The 19,554-nt window shown below is 37.9% G+C and overlaps 1 protein-coding gene across 16 annotated transcripts in view; it reads left to right on the plus strand.

Moving 5' to 3' along the window:
• LMO7 (LIM domain 7) overlaps positions 1-17,761 on the plus strand; it is a 130,020-nt gene extending 112,259 nt beyond the window's left edge. For 15 of the 16 annotated variants that reach the window (XM_017829976.1, XM_017829979.1, XM_017829990.1 and 12 more), the window contains 12 exons: positions 530-555; positions 845-949; positions 2,767-2,859; positions 4,232-4,629; positions 6,309-6,374; positions 6,680-6,745; positions 8,469-8,521; positions 10,133-10,352; positions 11,261-11,533; positions 12,848-12,956; positions 14,673-14,775; positions 17,020-17,761. In XM_017829976.1, coding sequence (XP_017685465.1) covers positions 530-555; positions 845-949; positions 2,767-2,859; positions 4,232-4,629; positions 6,309-6,374; positions 6,680-6,745; positions 8,469-8,521; positions 10,133-10,352; positions 11,261-11,533; positions 12,848-12,956; positions 14,673-14,775; positions 17,020-17,042 — 1,535 coding nt within the window. In that variant the 3' untranslated portion in view covers positions 17,043-17,761. The remainder of the gene's footprint in view (positions 1-529; positions 556-844; positions 950-2,766; positions 2,860-4,231; positions 4,630-6,308; positions 6,375-6,679; positions 6,746-8,468; positions 8,522-10,132; positions 10,353-11,260; positions 11,534-12,847; positions 12,957-14,672; positions 14,776-17,019) is intronic. The other variant, XM_017829980.1, reaches the window with a different exon arrangement.
• The last annotated feature ends 1,793 nt before the right edge of the window (positions 17,762-19,554 follow it).

The raw sequence follows: 19,554 nt of genomic DNA on the forward strand, positions 1-19,554 counted from the left end.
AAGGTTTGTGGTGAAAGGTGACAGCTTCACTGAATTCAAGCGTGTGCTTTGGGGAGTGGGAAAGGAGGAAAGTGGGAAAGGAGGAAAGTGGGAAAGGAGAAATACATGGTTTTGTGGTAGAGAAGTTGCCAGTGGATGTCTATTTGTCTTAATTCATGTTAAGGGCAGTAGGTGATTAGCTTCTCTATGTTGGTGCCACATTCTGGGTCATGCTAAACAGTTGGGTTTCACAGTAATAATAGGAGAGGTATAGTAAGGAGCCTCTGTATTGCCACAGTTGGAGATGTACTGTTACTTCAAGCAATTGCTGATGGCACTTGTAAGCATGTAAAGCTTTTAAACAATTGTGCACATTTAGTTGAAAGCACCTAATAAATTCTGCTCTTGAGTAGGTTAAGTGGGGCAAATGCAAGCATGTCTTACTAAGGAAGCAAAAATTAAAACTGACTTGCCAAAGTTACACAAGTCTTGCAGTAGTTAGTATGTGTGGGTCTAATGATTTCTCTTTCTTGCCTTCCAAATCTCACAGGAGGCCCAGAGCCTGCAATGCCTGATGTAAGTGCTGTTTATGAACTACTGATTACTTGTATAATCCTGGTCTTTTCAGGAAGCCCACTGCTTTCTGTTGCCTTTTATACTTCTTTAAAATTTTGATCAAATTTGAGAGTACTAAGATTTGTTGCTCTCTGTCCGTTTGAATAAAAGGCTAATTTAGGTCCTTGTCACTGTAAAGTTCTGGTGTTTGTAATGGCTTCTATTTCTCACTTTAAAAATTATGTTTTAAAATGTAGAATGTTGATTACACGGAAGAGGATAATATTATTTCATTTTTGTGCTATATTAGCTCCCAGTCCCATCCATTAGTGCTCCTAGTCGTCGGGTTTGGGATCAAGAGGAAGAGCGAAAACGACAGGAAAAATGGCAAAAAGAGCAGGACCGTTTATTGCAGGTATAATTGTTCTTCATAATCATGGGCTGTCAATCCCTTGTGTGCAGCAGCTGTTATGAAAGAAAAGTATCATGTGACCTCTGTAATTTTTCTTACTGATTGCCTGAGGAGATTCTCAGATATGTTTTCTGGGCTGCACATGCTAGCAGTTATTCAGAAAAAAGAGGACAATACATTAGTGAGCTTCATAAAATCAAACCCAGAATGTGTATTCACTATAGCCAGAAGTGCTCAATCTTCACAAGGCTGGTATGTCCTTACTGGCTAAAGAATTTAAAGGATAAGTGAAGACATAAAGGGCAATAATCTTCACTTTTGATTATGAGTTTTATTTTTTTCCCCTTAAGAAAATTGCCTCTAGCCTGAGTTTTACCTTCAGTTGGCAATACTGCCTTATATTCGTATATGAAGAGGAGGCAGCTGGTGCCACGGTTAGGCGCCTGCTAGAATCCTGTCATTTAGCAATCAGCTAATCACTTGGAATCAACCTGGTTCCCAGGACCTCTGTGAGTCAGGAAGCTGGACTTGCTAATGCAAAACCACCTTGATAACCAGTTGCTTGAGCTGGAGGAGAGTGTTGCAGAGGAAAGGGGCAATGCTTATCATCTTAGAATAGCACAAAAAACCCAAGCATATGTCTCTGCAAAGACCTCAGCTCAATGAAGCATAAGCACGTTCAACCACTTTCAGAAAGACACATCTCTGCAAATTAAACTAAAGTTTGTTATCTGATGGCTAAGAGAGACATCAGTGAACATCATTTATTCTTCACAAGTTTAAAACTCTAAATAAGTTTGGTGCATTCAGCAAAAATTTGTGGTGTCAAAGTACAGCATAACAACTCTGTTGCTTTTTTGGATGTTTGATCTTTTGTTGTTCCTTTTAGCTTACAAACTCTGCCAAGCAACAACTGTACCTTCCTAAACTTATCTGTGGTCTTTGTTATGGTTTGGATGCTCTATTTGATGCCTGAAGATATGGCTTTAAAGAATGTAAACTTTGGCTCCCCTTTCTTGAGAGCAGACTCACCTATCTGCCATTACTTTACTTTTCTTTGCTTCTTTTTTAGTCCTGAAGTAGTAAATTTGGCAAGAGTAATAATCTTTCTCTTCCCTGTGATCCTAGTAAAGAATTTTTAAATACAAAGAGAGGAAGCAAAGTCTCTCTTTGCTTATTTCCAGTGTCTTAGAAGGAATACTTTTGACATCATTAAATATTTTGCTTTTCCCTAGATTTAAGTGGTGACTGACAAAACCACCAAAACATTTACTGTATGCCTTGAGTAATGCTTTACAACAGTATATCAATTTCATACCAAATCTAGTCATAAGACAAATTTGGATGTCCAGAAATTGGGTTTTTTTAGGTAACATTTCAAAAGAACCAAGAGTTCTTGCTCAAACCAAATCACTGCCTCATATTTCACTTAGTGATCACTTTATATTTACCATATTAATGTGTCCAGATCCAAGTTAAATATAATCACTCTGTTTTTCCAGAAATACCTTAGATAGCTGATTTTTTGTTCAATGGTAACTAAACTGGAGGACAGGGAATATAACAGATATGAGATCAGTTGTTGGGAGACTTACCACGTAATAAGCCTGGATTCTCCAAAATCAATTATAGAACTCCTTTGAATTGTATTTGAGCCAGGACTTAATTTGTGGCAGACCTAACGTTCTAGAGGAATTCATGTGTGTTTTTACAACCCTGGTCTGTTAAAAAACACATTTAAATACCAGTAGTAAATTTTAATGCAAATAAAAAATATCATGTTTCTTATTTGCATATTTAACTTCAATCTAACTTAACAGGAGAAATACCAACGTGAACAAGAAAAACTGAGGGAAGAATGGCTACGAGCTAAGCAAGAAGCAGAAAAAGAGAGCTCCAAGTATTTTGATGAGGTAGGCTATGAATAAGGGTTCACTGACTAGTTTCATGAGGACTTTTTTCCCTTATATGAGATGCATGCAAGTAGGCAAAAAATTAATTTCTCTGTCATTTGTCTTCTCACTTTGGAAAACAAACTGTTGGCTATGACTTGCTAGAAAGAGGTTGCAAAAATGGGATGGAAAGAGTAAATGAGATGTTTTGAGATGATGAATTTGACCCTTTTGCTTGTGGATTAGTTATGTAATTTACCACCAGAAATATGTTGGCAAAAAGTTACAGCATGTGTTAATTATTGTGCCCAGAAATGGTCACCTTTCCTGTTTATTTACCTGCCATGCTACTTGTTGAAATTCTGCTTCAGTACTTGATCATCAAACATGTTCGTAAGTGCCTGATGTGTTACTGACAGCCAGTTCATCTTAGCTCTGATAAATTTATGTACCAAATCAACTTCAGATTTCCTATCATATGTTTTAAAACATTGAATGCATGTAGTTCCTATAGATGCTGACTTTTGTGGCTGTTGTTTATGGGAAGATGAATAAGTTTCTTCCTGAGTATGGGCACTGTCTGAGGTATCTCATCTTGATTGCTATGTGAGTGCTACTTCAGGCATCCAAGCTAGATTGGTTGTGTTTATAGAGTGATGAATAAATAGACAATAATTTAAGGCTTAGGACTTCAACAAGAAAGCTTTTTGAGCTGCTAGAGGACTTTGTTGTACAAGAATATAAACCATTTCATATTTTTCCTATCATTAGAGGTTTTGATGGACCCATAAACATTATTCATTCTCTGCAACTAAAACATCTTTTGACCACTGAAAAACCTTTTCTCATCTTTGAGAGAAGAGTCATAGGGTGGTAGGTCTGAGGCTTTACTTTGAAATGGTAGGAGAATGGAGGAGAGTAGGAGGTTCCTCCACATGAGGATTCATGTGAAATTCATTGGTTTGATATACACTTGCAGTGTATGTCTTTGTGTATACACTCTTAAGTAGGTCTCAGGTTTCTAAGTGAAAACAGTAGGGAGAAATGCTGGGTATCATGGAAGGGTTTGTTTTCCATGGGTATTTAAGTGGGGAAGGGATGTCTTGACATGTAAGTGATACTTTAGAAAGCAGAATGTTTCACATAGTTGTGGCTGCGCTGCCTCTAGCGCTTGCTAAGGCTGCTGTGTGGAATGAAGCTCTTGAGTTAGGAGAACATGTTAGCAGGCACTCAAAACATGAAACCAAAGTACACCCTGCATCTTGCACTGAGAGTGTTGGGGATGCTTTTCGCACAGTCTTCTCTTATGGAATAAATTAACTTTTCTGAGTGAGCAGCCTATTTAAAAAATGGCTCCTTTCCCTAAAAACATGACTTTTTTTCTTTGTTACAGGAGCAGACTGTTCTAACTTTAAATACGACATCTGTCACTTCTCGTGCTCCATCTGTGTCCAGCTGGAGAACAAGCCCTGAAGCAAATATTTCTGAGGAGCCAGAAGGAGATGGAGGAAGAGAGCTGGCAGTGAGCTTGCTGCGTGAGGAAGAAGGAAGGAGGAGGCTTCAGGAGGAACGGAGGATCCAGGAGGAAGCAACCCTGCGTTTTGAGCAAGAAAGAGAACTCCAGGAGTTGGAGCTTGAGAGGCAACGTAAAGAGAGTGAGCAGCAATATGCTGAGGAACAGAGGCGGTGGGCAGAGATGGAGGAACAGAAGCGGCGGGCAGAGATGGAGGAACAGAAGCGTCAGGCTGAAAGGCAAAGGGAGGTGTCAGTGGAGATGCCTCAGTACCAAAGGTGTGCACTTGTGATAGGATTTACTCTCTCTTCCTTCTGCAAATTCAAATATACTTCTAATGGGAGTGTGTCTGTCCTGGATATATAAGGATATTCATGTAAGTTTCATACTGTAATCAGTCAGTGCAAGATACCGTAGGAGAGTCTTTCTAAAGACAGAAGGATAAGGCATAACACAAAGTCTTGCCCTATGAATCAAGTGCTATATTAATCCACTTCAACTCTTTTTTTTTTTAAATGGGAAGTCTAAATACAGTAATTACAGCCAAATCAAAGATGACATGAAGCACTTAGTTGTGAACATTTTGTAAGAACTGTGCACAAGCCTGTAAACTGAGAGCCAGTGACTCAATGTACAGGGTTTCAGAAGAAATACCAAGTTAATGCTTTTCCAACAAATGCATGACTGATTTTGCAGATTTCTCTCTCATTTAATTCAACAGTGTAACAATAAAGTTTAATTGCAATTTAACTACTGGGTTAACTTGTCAGTGAAGGATATCGTGGTATGTGAGTGAACAGATACTGTCTTACCTGTTAGAAATATCCGTTGCTCTCACTACCTTCTTCCACAGCTTGGTTTAAAAAAACCCAAGCAAACAAAAAAATCCCCAATTATTACTTTGCAAGTTTGTATTCTTGCCCAGAAGTTTTCAGACTAATGTCACAGGAAATTAATCTGTCTCAAACAGAATAAACCAGTAACTTTTTCGTATTTTGTGTGCATTTAGCTTACAGCCTTGTGTATGACTAGCTTTGTGGTTTCTCTTGAGGTTTTTCTCCTGTTCTTATGTAAGTAATAAGAGATGACTGAAGATAACGCATGGTATCAAGTTAAGTCTTAGGAAAAGATAATATGATTACAAAAATTGCATGTATTTGCAGAGGAGATTGTAAGACCTAGAGTTACTTTAGCTCATTCTAAATGACTGCTGCTTGATATGCCTGCTGAGCAAAGCAGAGGCTCAGTTGTTACAATGGCTGAACAGGTTCTTCTTGGCAGCTGAGCCAGGATATCTCCACAGTTTTAGCTTGCCCCCGTTGCAAAATAATAGGGCTTTGCGTGGTAACTTATTAAGCTGCTGTAATATCTGCATATCTAAATCCTTGATATATGCTCTAGTCCATGGGGATTTCATTGCTTCTGAGGTTGCTGCTGCCAAAGGATGTGTTTTACTAAACATGGGTGGCTTTGCTTAACAGTAAAGGAGCAAGTTCAGTGAAACTGGACTTTAAAATATCTGATGTTAAATATTTGCTTTAAGATGATATTCAAGGATAGGACTTGAAATCTGAAATGTTATATAAACACCTGCAAAGGCATGATACTTGCTGCAAAGAGCACTGAGGTTGGGGACGGGCAGCTGAAGAGCACTGTCTGTGGAACTTTGTGAGTTTACAAACTGTACCTATACAATTTTCTAGAATATAAATGTAATTTTTAGGAAACTGCTGTGGTTGAACAAAACTTGCCTCCTAGCTTTGGAATAGATGAGATAATCATTGTTGTACACTGATGCTTGTAATTTTTGCAGCATCCTAAAGTCATAGATTTTCATGTTTCTAGTTAACACGCCTGAACTTTCTTAGTTTTCTCTATGCATACTTAGTGTTTGTTTAATTTCTAGAGTATTTTTTTGTTTAATATGTATTTTCATTTGTCTTTATTTTGCTTCTAGACATTATGAGCGCTATGAAGTATCTAAAACAATAGAGGATCGAGCTGGCCATCCTCTCATTGACAGGTAATAATGAATAAATACATAGGCTGAAACATCTTCAGCAATAACCATTTTGGCATGCTAGTTTTGTCACTTCGCAAAAATGTAATTTCTGGCAGTTTTTCTGATAACCTTTCTTTTTCTGTCTTCTTTTGTTGGTTGTATTTCTGATTGATAAAATTAAACCTCCTTAGAACTTTAACTGTTTTTTCTCTAGATTTTTTTCCTCTTTCAGGATCTATTTTGAATATTTTCCGTAGGAACTATTTATATGTATGTGTGTGTGTCTTTTTCTGTATATGAACATAATGTATCTTTTTTTTCAATAGGCATTATGAGCGTTATGAAGTTTCTAAAACCATTGAGGAGCAACCTGACCAGTCATTTGCTGACAGGTGTGTGTGATACTGAATATCAGCACAGACTGTGACATCACCATTTCTTTGTCAGAAGGCTTTTAAACTTCTAATAAACTTTATTAATGGCAGCTGAATGTACGCTTTGGATTGCTGCTGTGTTTTGCAGTTTTTATGGCTTGTTTTCATATTGAAAAAACAAGCTGCCAAACTTTTGGCAAATGATACACGGTGTTGTAAGCAGCAGTTAGTCAGTGGTATTTTACTGGGAGAAACAGAACTGTAAGGAAGTAAATATGTGGGTGGTACTAGACTTACCCGGCTGGAAAATAATTTCAGATACAATTGTGCTTGTGTCATAACGTACTATACAAACTAAGGTGCAATCATCCCAATCAGGGTTGTGCAACTTAAGAGAGACTTAAGAGAGAGTAAACAAGAAGGGAAGTAGGAGACAGCAGCAGCATATTTATCAGGGAGATAGAAGATGTGCCACTTTTTAAGTTACACAAGTTATTTTTAAGTTATACTCTCTTACTTTACAAATCAGGTGGTTTAGATTGCATCTCACAATAGTTCTGAAAGATGACTTCTGTGTATTTGACCAGTTTTTGTAGTTGGAGTGAGCATACCTTGTTTATATAAAGAGGAACCCCAAAACTTACAGGGTACAACTCAATGGATCTGTTACTAATGAAAGATCTAAATTTAACTGCAGAAAGTGCCTGCACTAAATAGTTACATCTTGGATATATGTGTGACAAGGACACTCAGGTGCTAAAATCATCCTGTGCAAGGCTTTCCTGCTTTTTACAGCTCCCGTTTAGTACAGGTAGCTATGAAATTGTTGCATCTTTCCAAACAGATAATAAAAATAAGTCTGCACCATAGGACAGACAGTAAGAACTTATGGGAGCAAGAAAAGTGATGTAGTTTATGCATCATTTGTCTATAGATAAAGAACAAGACTCCTTCAAAATGCTGCTATAAAGCCAATGCTGTATGTGTAAACGCATTAATGTAGCAGCTGTGAGTTGTGACTCGGCAAAGGATTTCTGTTCTTTTGTGAGTTATTTTAAACTGAAAAACTGGCTGTATTACTTGAGACTAATAATTCAGCAGAGAGATGTTGCTGAAGGTACTGCTCCGTACTATTATAAAGCTAACTTTTTGCCATTTGTCTTGCTGTATATGACATTTGTTGAATGACATTTCTTGGCTAAAACTCATTAGAAAATTATGCTGCTGGGTGAACAAGAAATTTTCCAAGAACAATTTGCATGCAGTGTTTTAGGAGTTGTTTTGTTTATAGTCTGGTAACAGTGCTGAAGTATCATTTAAGTTTCTCATGAAGCCAAATCATTTATAAATCTGCTTTGAAAGTTCTCACTCCTTTGTCTGACTGTAGTCTTCACAAAGCTTCCATGGGGAGGGACTTTGGTTTTTATGTGTTTTCATTTAAGTAAATACAATGACCAGTCCCTTATACCTGAAGCACTGGGAACTTTCAGTACAAAATCTTAACTTTTTGTTGGTCATTACCTATTGATATCTAAATATTGACATCTCTTTTCCCCTTAATATCCTTTTGGTCTTTCTTTGGATATTTTTGTCTCCTGTTTTAAGTACAGCATAAGTTGTTGATGGAAGGGATGGTGAAAAAAAAAGGGTCTGTGGATCTATGGTATGCAATGATAAGATCTTAGTCTGTGATGAGGTCTCCTAGTTCAGACAGAAAAATGAATGTTTTCTATATCCTTAGGAATAAGTCCAAGTCAACTTCAGAACTGAATGAATTCAACACAATCAGAAATGGTAAGTACTGTTTAATTTCCATTATTTTTAAATTTATTGGGGAGGGGGAAGCGTAGGAGAAAAAAATAAGATGTATTACACATAGTCATCCTAAGAAAATTAATTGTCAGAGTGCTTTTTGATAGCTGTGTTGTAAATCAAATTTGTACCATGCCCTCCTTTAATGAATTTACAACAGCAAGAGGAAATTCATATAATCAACATATAAACCTAGGACAAATATGATTAACTTCTCTATTGAAGACTGTAGCAGTGATTACAAACAGCTTTTAGATGCCTAAATTTTAATGATTGATATTTATGAGATTAAACCAGTCATGTAGATATATCATTGAAGATGTGTATGCTTTTGATATGTTGACTCTGTCAACAAAAAAGATCTGCACATACCAAGATGCTAGCATATTTAATACAACTGTTTATCTTCTTAATTTGTTAGTAGGAGTAACAGAGCTAAAAGTCAGCTTTCAATATTATCACAGTGGCTTTTGTCTTGTATTCCAGTTTATTTAAATGACTTCAGTTATGTTAGAGGAATGTGTGTAAAGCAAACAAACAAACCAGATTTAAAAATATGTTACAATAGAAAATGCCTGCAAGATATTCCTGTGTCTAAAACATGGTTAAAAAAAGTCGTAAGTAATCAAAGAAAAGTAAATGTTGTATTAGAGGATATATTGCAGATTTATGGTGTTGCTTTCATACATTAAGGCATGGTCATTGAAACTTAAGAGCAAGTAAACTCCCACAATATTTTATAATGGTAATATTGATATAATATATTGCTATAGTGATAACAATAAATATAATAGTCAGAGCAGTATTTAAAGGATGGAAATTTCAATTGAATGACTTATTGCTCAGTAATTTTCTTAATTAGTCTTCCTGTAAAGAATGGCTACTGGATCTAGGAAGTAAAAAATTGTTGCCTTCTGATATGTCAATACCTATTGGAGAAAGATGGTTTATTTGTTTCCGCTTCCAAATTTTCAAAGGCTATCTATATCATAAATCTCATTTCAACTGAGTAGTTAACACAACATCCAAATAATAGAGAAGTTATCTGAAGGATTTCCCTCTCCCCTATATATCTATCTAAAGCAAGATAAGCACTGTGTTTGGTGCCTTGAATGAGGAAAGAAATTCTTGTAAACAGAGACAACTTATGGAAGAAGAGAGTATGAACTCTTAAAGGAAAGGAAGGTTTCCCGCTATTCAGCTGTGTATTTTATACATGGTTCAGTTTGTATTAGAGGAAGAGTCCAAATTATGGCACTAAAAGAGACCACGCCCTTTTAAAAGTACATGTGTGTATATATATATGTACAAGCAAATATCGATGTGTATACACTTAAGAAGTGAAGGAAAATACTTGTATTTAAGTTAAGGATTATGTAAAAGGCCACATTAATGGAAATACAAATAAAAAATTTATAATAATGTATTGCCAAGTTTGGTACAGGTTACTCATCTGTAAAACAGAACTGGAGAAACTTGTAAATATAGTGAAGAACTGTAGCTTTTGGAGTTCTAGCCAGAGCTCTGACAGCATGATAACTACTTTTGTGCCTTAAAGTGTCTGGCTGAAGTTTGCACATGTTGTCCACACAGGTACCCAGAGCAGGTTTTCGGAGAGGTCCTGGAATACGGGTGAGTCACAGAAGAAGTCTCAGAAGGAACAAAACCTCTCTGCAGCAGAGTTGGAGAGACAGCAAATCCTTCAGGAAATGAGAAAGAAAACATCTCTACACACAGACAGCAGCTGGATAAGGCAGCGCAGTTCCAGTGTACATAAGGAGCCCATTAGTCTGTACAGCAATAGTATGAGGAGGTAGGAATCACATTAAAAATTAACTTTGTCTCTCATCAAATATTTTTGTTTGGTTATTCTGAACTTCAGGTTGTATTACAGAGCACAGAGAGCTGTGAAATGCTGTAAGGTAAACTGCATAGCAGCACAGATGGAAGAAAGTAGCTATATTACAGCTGGGATTAAGTGGTTTTTGCAAGTAAGGAATGTGAATATGCCCTGTAAATAACTCAGCTGCTTATTTCGTGGTTCGTATAGCAGCAATAGAAATCAGTGGTGTGCCTTGTCATTGACAGATGTGCTTAAGAATTTCAGCATGACAACGTACTGTGGAAATTAATTATTATGGCTAAGGTGTATGCCTTTTTTAACGTAGAAATATGTCAGAAAGTTTGGATGGGTTTTTTTTTCTTTATTTAATGCATGAGTGTTAGATTTGTCACTTAGGAAACAGCCGAGTTATCAGTCAGGAGAGTGTTTGGCTATTCGGCCAACACCTTGTGCCTAGGTGATGCTATCCGGACTGGGTGGATTGTTATTTTCAATCTGGTATCCCATGGAGAAAACAAAAACAAACCTGGTATCTGAGGTCTATTGCTGTTCTGTGGATTTTGATACAGTTCACTCTGATAAAGCTGCAGTGAAGAGTGTTTTGCTTTTATCAAGTAGTCATTAAGTGCCACCTCTCTTTTACCTCACCTGCTTTTTCCCATGAGAACTAGGGCTGGGCACAAAGGATAATTTGCTACTCATAGATTTTAAATTATGGTGTGAAGAACATTGCTCAGAGTGATCAGACAAACATATTCATGCTAGAAAGTCTTAAAGATGCTAGGATAGTGATTTTCTCTTTTAAACAATCAGAATATAGCTCTTTTGCTCCAGCTGTACTGCCATTTACATTTGAGATACGTGTACCTCTGTTGCAGGGGGGAGTCTTTGGACAATCTTGATTCTTCAAGAACAAGCTCGTGGAGGCACCACTCATGGCTGAACCAGTCTGCCTCCTCTTCATCTCTATCTTCTAGTCAAGATTTTAGTCGTCCAGTGTCCACTTCAAACCGAGCCTACATGTGCACTCCTTCCTCCAGCAAAGCCCCTCCTGTGGCCACCTCGGCGAGGGCCCCATCTGTGTCTCAGACAGCCCCTCGGGCTCAGTCTCCCCTCTCTGCTTCCCAGCCAGGGTCCCAGACACGCAGCAGGTGAGTGTGTACCCTTTTTCTGGGAAGGTACAAATTCTGGGCAGCGCTAAAGAGCATGTATATGGTGGTTTACAGCAGCATTCTTGTCCATAATGTAGATTAACGAGTACCTGGAGTTTTCTGGCTGGAGGGGACAGTGGAAATACAGGTTCATATTACCTCCCTACTCCAGTCACTCAAAAAATTCCACGATTTTGTCATCACTGCTTGACATTGGTTAAAAAAACAAAGGAACTGGAATAATAAATCTGCAGTCTCTGAGCTGTGTGTTGGTTACCAAAATGATTAGTAAAGGCCTGTTCCAGATGGCATTTCTGACATTTATTTTCCTTGGTTTGTTTTAACAAAAGATTCCTGAAACCCACGCTTTATGACCCTCATTTTGGTCTCTCTTCCCCCCTTCTTGGCATGTGGCCAATATCATCTTGAGGAGCACTCAGGAATGCTCATAACCCGTGACCCTGGAGAATTACAGAGTAGGATGTTGGTTTTAATCTAGGAGGAGAAAGCAAGAATTGCAACATATTTTGGAAAAAAAAAAAAGGAATTCAGTTGCGGTACTGTAGATAACTCTGCTGTTTTACATACTTGAGACATTTTAAAAATACCTTGGGAGAAGACTACAGAGAATCATCCCCACACAATTATGTGTTATATATAACAACAGTGAACACTACTTCACTAGCTCTTACACTTCTCAGGCACTTGTGATAAATTGACTTTTTTTGTTGTTGTTTTTTAAAGCAAGGCTTTTATGTTCTATATAATGTAAGAAAATTACCTTCTTAACCATGTTTTTCTTTCTTGTTCTCACTTCCATTTCGTAACATCTTGGTAGATCTATGGAAACTGACCTCCATATGGCTTATATTCAAGGAGTTAACATAATATGATATGTCCAGGCCTAGCCTTCTTTTATCTAACAAGGTGCAGATGGTGGGTCTTGGCCTTCTGAATAGTTCCCCACAAATAAGAAGACGGGAGCACAAAACCTGTGTGCTTACTCTCCAAACTTAACAGTATACTTTTTATTTGTAGGAGCTATTTTATACAATGAAATATCTGCCAAGAATGTGACAGAATTTCGTAATTTGTTCCTATGTAAATTTGATCTAAATTCTAACACTTCAGTTTTCCCTAGCTTTCAGATCTATTTAAATAATATTAATTTTCAGTTTATTTTCCCCAAGCAGCATAATAGTCCACTTTTTACCCATATGTTTTTTATTTTTAATTTCAAAAAGTATTTGTTAACTTTTCTTTGTCTTTTACACCTTTTCAAGCTGGTTTTAAGGTTTTTCATTCTATATTTAGGTCAGTCAGTGGGAAGAAAATCTGTTCATACTGTAATAACGTTCTGGGCAAAGGAGCAGCCATGATCATTGAGTCTCTTGGTCTTTGTTATCATTTACATTGCTTTAAGGTGAGAGCTGGGAGTCACATCATGAAGGAACAGGAACTAATCAGGAGCACGCATGGCTACTCAGTGTTATGCTCACAGGGGGTCTTACTAATCACCTGCTTTGCCTTCTACTCTTGACAGCGTGGTGCATGCATATTTCCATGAGGCAGTCCTGTCTGCAGGCATTTAGCACTTCACTCTGGAAGTGTTTCTTAAATGCCAGAGCTAAGAGGCAGGACTTTGATAAGTAAGATGAGCACTTTGACTGTGAGATCAAAGTTCGTTCTTCTTTGAATGGGCAGCAAAATATCAGAAGATGCTGAACCACTTCTCGCAGAGAAAGCAGCTCCTCTAATAAAAAATAAAATCTCAGCCTGGACCTGGCAATTGAATCATTTAAGAGGATCCATCCTTTCTAAGCTAATCTCAGCGGACAATGTTCGCATGGTGTTTTCCAGGTAAAGACATGTTTGCAGAGTTCAGCCTGGCAGGATAAAACTGAGAACCAGACCAGAAGCTGTGTTTAGTGCTACTCAGCCATGGTCAGAAACTAGGAATATAAGGTCATGCTTGGCACTGAGACATACTTACACGATTTCCCATCAGCTTGGGGCATATGCAGAGCTGAAAGAATAAATGCCTGCCTGCAGAAGATGGCAAAGCAGTCCTAGTTCCCCTGGCCTTGGACCAGATGAGGAGTTAGACTCTGATTTGAAGATGCTGTTGGACCCTACTTCTTCCATGACTTCAAGAAAGAGACTTCTGTGCCTGGTTCAGAACACTTTTCTTCTGTGCCCAGCTCAAGTGCATCACCTGGAGTATTACGACGGATTGACTCAAAGATCTTCCTGGTCCTGCCTGCCTGAGCAGGAGAGACAGGACTAATCCGTGGGGACTGGTTGCCATTCCCTTTCTGCAAAACGTATTCTGTGCAAGGGAGTCCACCTGTAGCTCCTAACCTACACAAGAAAATACCAAGTTTCTGTTTTTCAAATTTCTGAAGATTAATGAGCTGTTGAACAGACTGACATCCAAAAGATTCATTACTTGGTTAAGCAGGGAAACTATCTGTGCTTTGTAAATTCAGTAAAGGGAGTGTTATGTTTTGGGTTACATTCCTTCCAGATGTGGTTCATATTCACAGCAAATACATGTTTAGCTACCATAGCTAAATAGTTTGATGTTAGCATGAAAGCAGTCAAGCCCCTTATGTGTTTATGCAAGAAAAATTAAATCAACCCCATCTCTCCAAATCAGAACTTGTTTTGATGTTGCAAATCCAGGAAATTGGGAGTGCCTGAGTATTTGCTGCTTTGAGTGCCAAAGGACTGAGGACACCAGCAGCATGTAGTGCCACATGGAAATCTGCAAGTAACACACCCAGGTGTTCTGTGCCAAAGTTACTGTTGCCATCTAGAGAACAAATTTTTTTCGTGCCAAGCCAGAGTTTTCAGAGAGTCCAAAGTTCAAATTAAATTTAATGAACTAATCTCTAAAAACCATCTGCTTTATGTTTGCTTAGTTGGTGTATCTCTGCTATTCATTGTCCAGTCGTCACCTTTAAATACTTTCTTAGGGTTGGTTGCATTTTGATCTACTAATTGTTACACATTTGCTTCTAGTTGATTGTGGGTTTATGGGTCGAGCTTTGTTGAGCTTAATCTGAGCTGCTTTTGAACAGCATTTTTGTTTCTTAGTATTTTGAAAGAAGTTCCTAATTATTTATCTATGACACAGTGTGTTGCCTGTGGATGCGACCTTGGTGGATCCCGCTCTGGAGCTGAAGTTAGGATCCGAAACAACAAACTCTTCTGCAACGACTGCTATATCAGATTTAAAAGTAAGGCAATCCAACTGCAGTGTGCATGACTGTAGTTCTTCTCTGTGCTGTACAGCTTGATAGCTTTTATGTTTAGCTTTCATTTGGTATATTAGTAACAGGTTCAGCAAGATCTGATTGCCAGTTTCTGTCTTTTGTAGGGTAGCCATTCCTAACTTTTGCTTGCCGGTAGCTGATTTTACCACCTTGTTATTATGCAGCTTCAAACAGACAGCATGGTATAGTCGTCTTCCTTTCTTCATAGATCTGAGAAAATGGTGTCAGGGAGTTGTCAGGTGCTAAACAGGCTTGTCTTGATAACAGAGAAGCCTTTTTGAAAAAGTGTCAACATTTTTTTAAAAAAAGTAATCTGAAATATGTGTTTAATTCAGTCCTAATGCATACCTGGAAAGCTATTAGTTTATCCTGTGCAGGTGGCACAAATGCTGGTTTCTTTTTGCAATGCTATTGTTATTGGAATTATAGGTCTGTAATTGGTTATTCATTTAGGTACAAGTTCAGGAGGAATTGATTTACTTACAGATCTTAATTAAAAGGTGCAGTATAATTTTTTTCCTTTTTATGGTTTGCAGAATTTTGATTTCCTGGAGCATGATGTTAAGGCTTTGTATAGTGGTGTTGAGGTCCTTTTTTCTGCTGTCATAGATGATGGTAGACATCCTCCTAATTGTGACAAGTCTTGAGAGTTTTATATGGCTCTTTTTTGTATAGCAAATATGTAATTCTCTAGGATGATAAATTTCAGGGAAGGGAAAGCATTTCTGAATTACTTCCTGGGAAACATCTCCATGTTTCTTTATGAACCCAGCACATTTTTCTCACAGTGGACCAGAGGGCAGTGAAGGGAACAGGGATACTCATGCTACAGCATTTCAGCAAGAATTGGGCTGAGAAACCTAGCTCAGAAAAAGAGAAGCTCTGCATCTGATGCTGTTGCTGTTTTCAGGCTCTTTTTGGCTTCCAGGAAAAAGGGAAAGTCACAGAAATGATTGTGTGGTGCCCAAGCTAAAACCAGAAAACTTCACACCTTATGAGGCTAACAGTGCATTCACAGAGGCTAATGTTGAGTGCAAGGATTCCACTGTGATCAGTGGAAGGAGGAAGAGAATCACCCCTTTCCATCTGGAGGTGATCCAAAGCGCTGGGTCATATCTCTGAGTTAATGTTTGGAGAATGTCTCTCTGTTTGAAGCATCTAGATTTGTGGGAGATTCACTCTGGAGCTTGCTCTTGTTATTTTTATCTCTGTCTTTTCTTTTGAGGGGAAAAATTGCTGAATGACTTGAATAAGTAATTTTATCAAAGATGAATTGCTGTTTAGTCTGTCTTTGACATTACAGCCCATAAAGTCACAGCAGTGCCTTTCAGAAGCAGAGCTGATCTGTAAAGAAATGGTTCTATTCCCTTCCCTTCAGACTGCATCTACTTGGGCCAGTGGGTACCTCAAAACATAATTGTATGAGATACAAGTAAATCGGGAATTGTATGAACTTGTAGGTACAGAATAAAGTATTTAAATTAGTGATGAGTAATTGAAATCGGCTATTTGAATAATACAAAAAACCAGCTATGCAATTACTGCAGTGAAAATGTATTGGCAGCACAGCACTGGTCTGTGATGCAGGTTATTTTTTTTGCAGTTGTCATTTGACATCAGCCCGGCTAATTATTCATTAGTTTGGAACGTGAACATATTGGCAAAAAGGTTTGATAAACTGTAGGGTTATTAATATTCACTGTGCAATGTTATGGTGTGATATTTTTGCACATTTTTATGTTAATTTTGTGGTTTGAACTTGGAACATTGTGGCAGAACACGAGTGTATTGGCAGATGCCCACAAAGATATGCAGAGAGATAATAAAAAAAAAGTTCTTTCTATTGTAACAGGTATTTAGCAAATTTCAATTTCATTATTGAAGGGTAAATTTAGAAAAACTGTCACACTCTCTCTATGCTAATGCTAAAAATAGTTCTTAGAAACTTGGTAAGGTGCATGTTCTGTGGAATATTACTTGGCCTGAAATAATTGCGGTGCTATAATTGGATTAAACTCAAATTTGTATTTTTCATTAAATTTTGATTGCTTGATTCAGAATGTATACTTCAGTTTGTGTTACAATTTTCAATAAGTATTGGAAATACCGTTTTCTGACTATTTTAAACTTGGAAATGTTAATTTTTGTCAAGAAGGTTCTTCAGTAACTAGACTTTACTTACCAATTTCTTCTGTCTCTCTCTAACAGCTGGACAACCAACCTCCATGTGAAGCAAATGAAGATATGAAACCACTGTTGCAAATAAAAGAAGAGGTGATTGCTGCTGATGTAGATCTATAAATATATATATTGTGTATGTGTGTTTTTTCTAAGAGTAACTCTTGCTTGTCTAGTCTTCATAGCAATACATTGTATTCTTCATATAACTATTTTTATTTATAAGAAAGTAATTGCAGTAAGGAAATATCTGGGAAAAATACTTTCACATTTTCAGCTTCAAGTACTGAGAGCAAAAGAGAGAATAACTATATTTTCAGTAATAACTTCAAAATATTTTTGAGGCTTATAATCAACTAGTTGACTTTCCAATGGTATATGAAGAGGGTATTTTGTTTCTAAGCTCTTGAAATGAGCATTAGAGAAATAGCTAATATAAATACATTTTTGCAATTGCTGTCTTTATTTTTTGACATATACTGAAAGTGAATTCTCTAGGTTAATATGAAGCTGCGTTTAAATGCACATGAGTGTGTTTGCTTTCCATATGCTGGTTTATAAAATTATGTGCTTTTTTGAAACTTAAATACAAAGAATAACCTGTTTGCTCAGTGGTGTTGGCATAATATTCTGTGGAATCCATTTAAGGGGGAGAGTTTTCTTTTCCCATTTGGAAAATGTAACTATCACTTTTTCCTCCACAAACTGAGTGGAGAATGGTTGTTGAATAACAGTCAATTTGTAAATAAAAATTCTGATGTTGCATTTATTAGAAGTTTTTTTTTTTCTCTTCAGCTAAATATGTCTAAGGTAATGTGTTGAAATATAAAATTGTTTTAATTTCATCTTGGGGAAGATATTTAAGATGTCCACCTATATATGTGCAAGAACAATAGTTCTTGCTTTTCTCTTTTCCCATGTAGTCAATGCCAAATTCTTTGTGTAGATCTCTCATCAACCTCCTCATGCTTTTTCCCTTCAGCATTCAATAAAAGTGATGAGACTGTGTGCTCCTTCCTGAAACACAATTGGAAGAGGTGAATGTTCCCCAAAACTTCTCTGCTGTGGCTAGAAAATATATTTTTGGGTTAGGTTCTGCTCCTCATGAAAACATAGTTGGAATGTGTGCTGCGTGTCCATATCTTTGGAAACAGTGAAGAAAGCATGGGATGTAGATCAGAGGAATTTGGGGGAGCATTTTGTGGATGAAACCAAGGAAGAGGACAGCTGGGAGGTGCAGGAGGGCTTCTGAGTATGAGCTTGTACATGGCACCGTGAAGAACTGCATGAGGCTTCCAAAGCAGTTTAGGGGTGCTCCTTCCTCTCAAGGGATCTTGGGGGTGGATAGGAGAGCTAGCAGATTGGGAAGAGAGATTGTGGCTATGATACCTGAGGGCAACAAAGGAAGTTCATGCTGTTTTGGTGTAATGGAAGAACTTCACCTGTGTGGGTCTTCTGTAACTTCTCCTGCTGGTAGCTCTGCATACCTCCTGTTTTCCTTTGGTTTATTGATCTTTCCTCTGAACAGATGGGTGCTGCCCTATGCCAAGGAACTCCCAGCTAATAAATTCTGAATTACAAAGTGCCAAACATTATTTTTAATTTTTTCCTTTAAAAAATGTCATGAAACTCTAAAATGCCTCATCAACCATGCCCACCTTTGTGACTTGGCCTTGGATTTTGGTATTCAGTTAAAGTAGACTGGTAAAGATATTTAATTTGGTTTCTTCTGTTGTGGTAAGTAATGACATGGTAGACCACAGGTGAGAACACTGGGATATGAAGACCCTAGTCCTCAAATACAGAGTATGGGTAGATAGTCACGCTGCCTGCTCACACAGCTCTGGGATCCTCTCTGCTGCCTGTGGAAGATGTTTGCTTCCCTGAGAGCTATTCAGACAGAATAGGAACCCAAACTAGGTGCTGTGCAGATCTGGCCTTCCGTTAAGGCACATACCTGATGGAGATGGATGCCCCCGTACACTGTAGTTTTCAGACTTCTTTTATTGTAGGCAGCATCAGGTTATGAACCACTGCTTCTCTCCCACCCCCTCCAAATTTCAGATACCCACAGTCTCCATCACTAGCCCTGAAATACTCTGAGAGACACAATTTACCTTTTTTTTTTTTTTTGTCACAAGTCAAAGTTTCTCAGCTTCCAAACCACCAGTGAATTTATCCTAAACTATCCATGGTTTCCCTCTCCCAGCATTGTGATGTGCAGCAAAGCTGTGAGAAAATCAGGGATGGCCATGCTGTCTTTTGCATCTTAAGCCCAGTCACATTGCCTTGTTCCTGAGAATCATTTGGGCATGGAAATTGCCTCGTGGTGAAAAATGGAAAGAGAGGAGAAAACTCAGCAACCTGCAGTCTGCATTGCTGCCTGACTGGTCCTGTAGCCTGGAGTGGTGCTCTCTGAGCCAGGCTGGCTTTTCCTAAATGGTGTCAAGTACTTTCATGTGGGCTCCAATTTAATTTTCTCACAAAATGGGTTATTTCATTAGCTTGCTTGTGAGCAAACAAGTGCGATTTCAAATTTAGTGGGCCTCAAAGAGCTGAAGTTGA

This window comes from Lepidothrix coronata, unplaced genomic scaffold (genome assembly GCF_001604755.1).
Source record: "Lepidothrix coronata isolate B3197 unplaced genomic scaffold, Lepidothrix_coronata-1.0 Scaffold172, whole genome shotgun sequence".
In the NCBI taxonomy this organism is placed as follows: domain Eukaryota; kingdom Metazoa; phylum Chordata; class Aves; order Passeriformes; family Pipridae; genus Lepidothrix; species Lepidothrix coronata.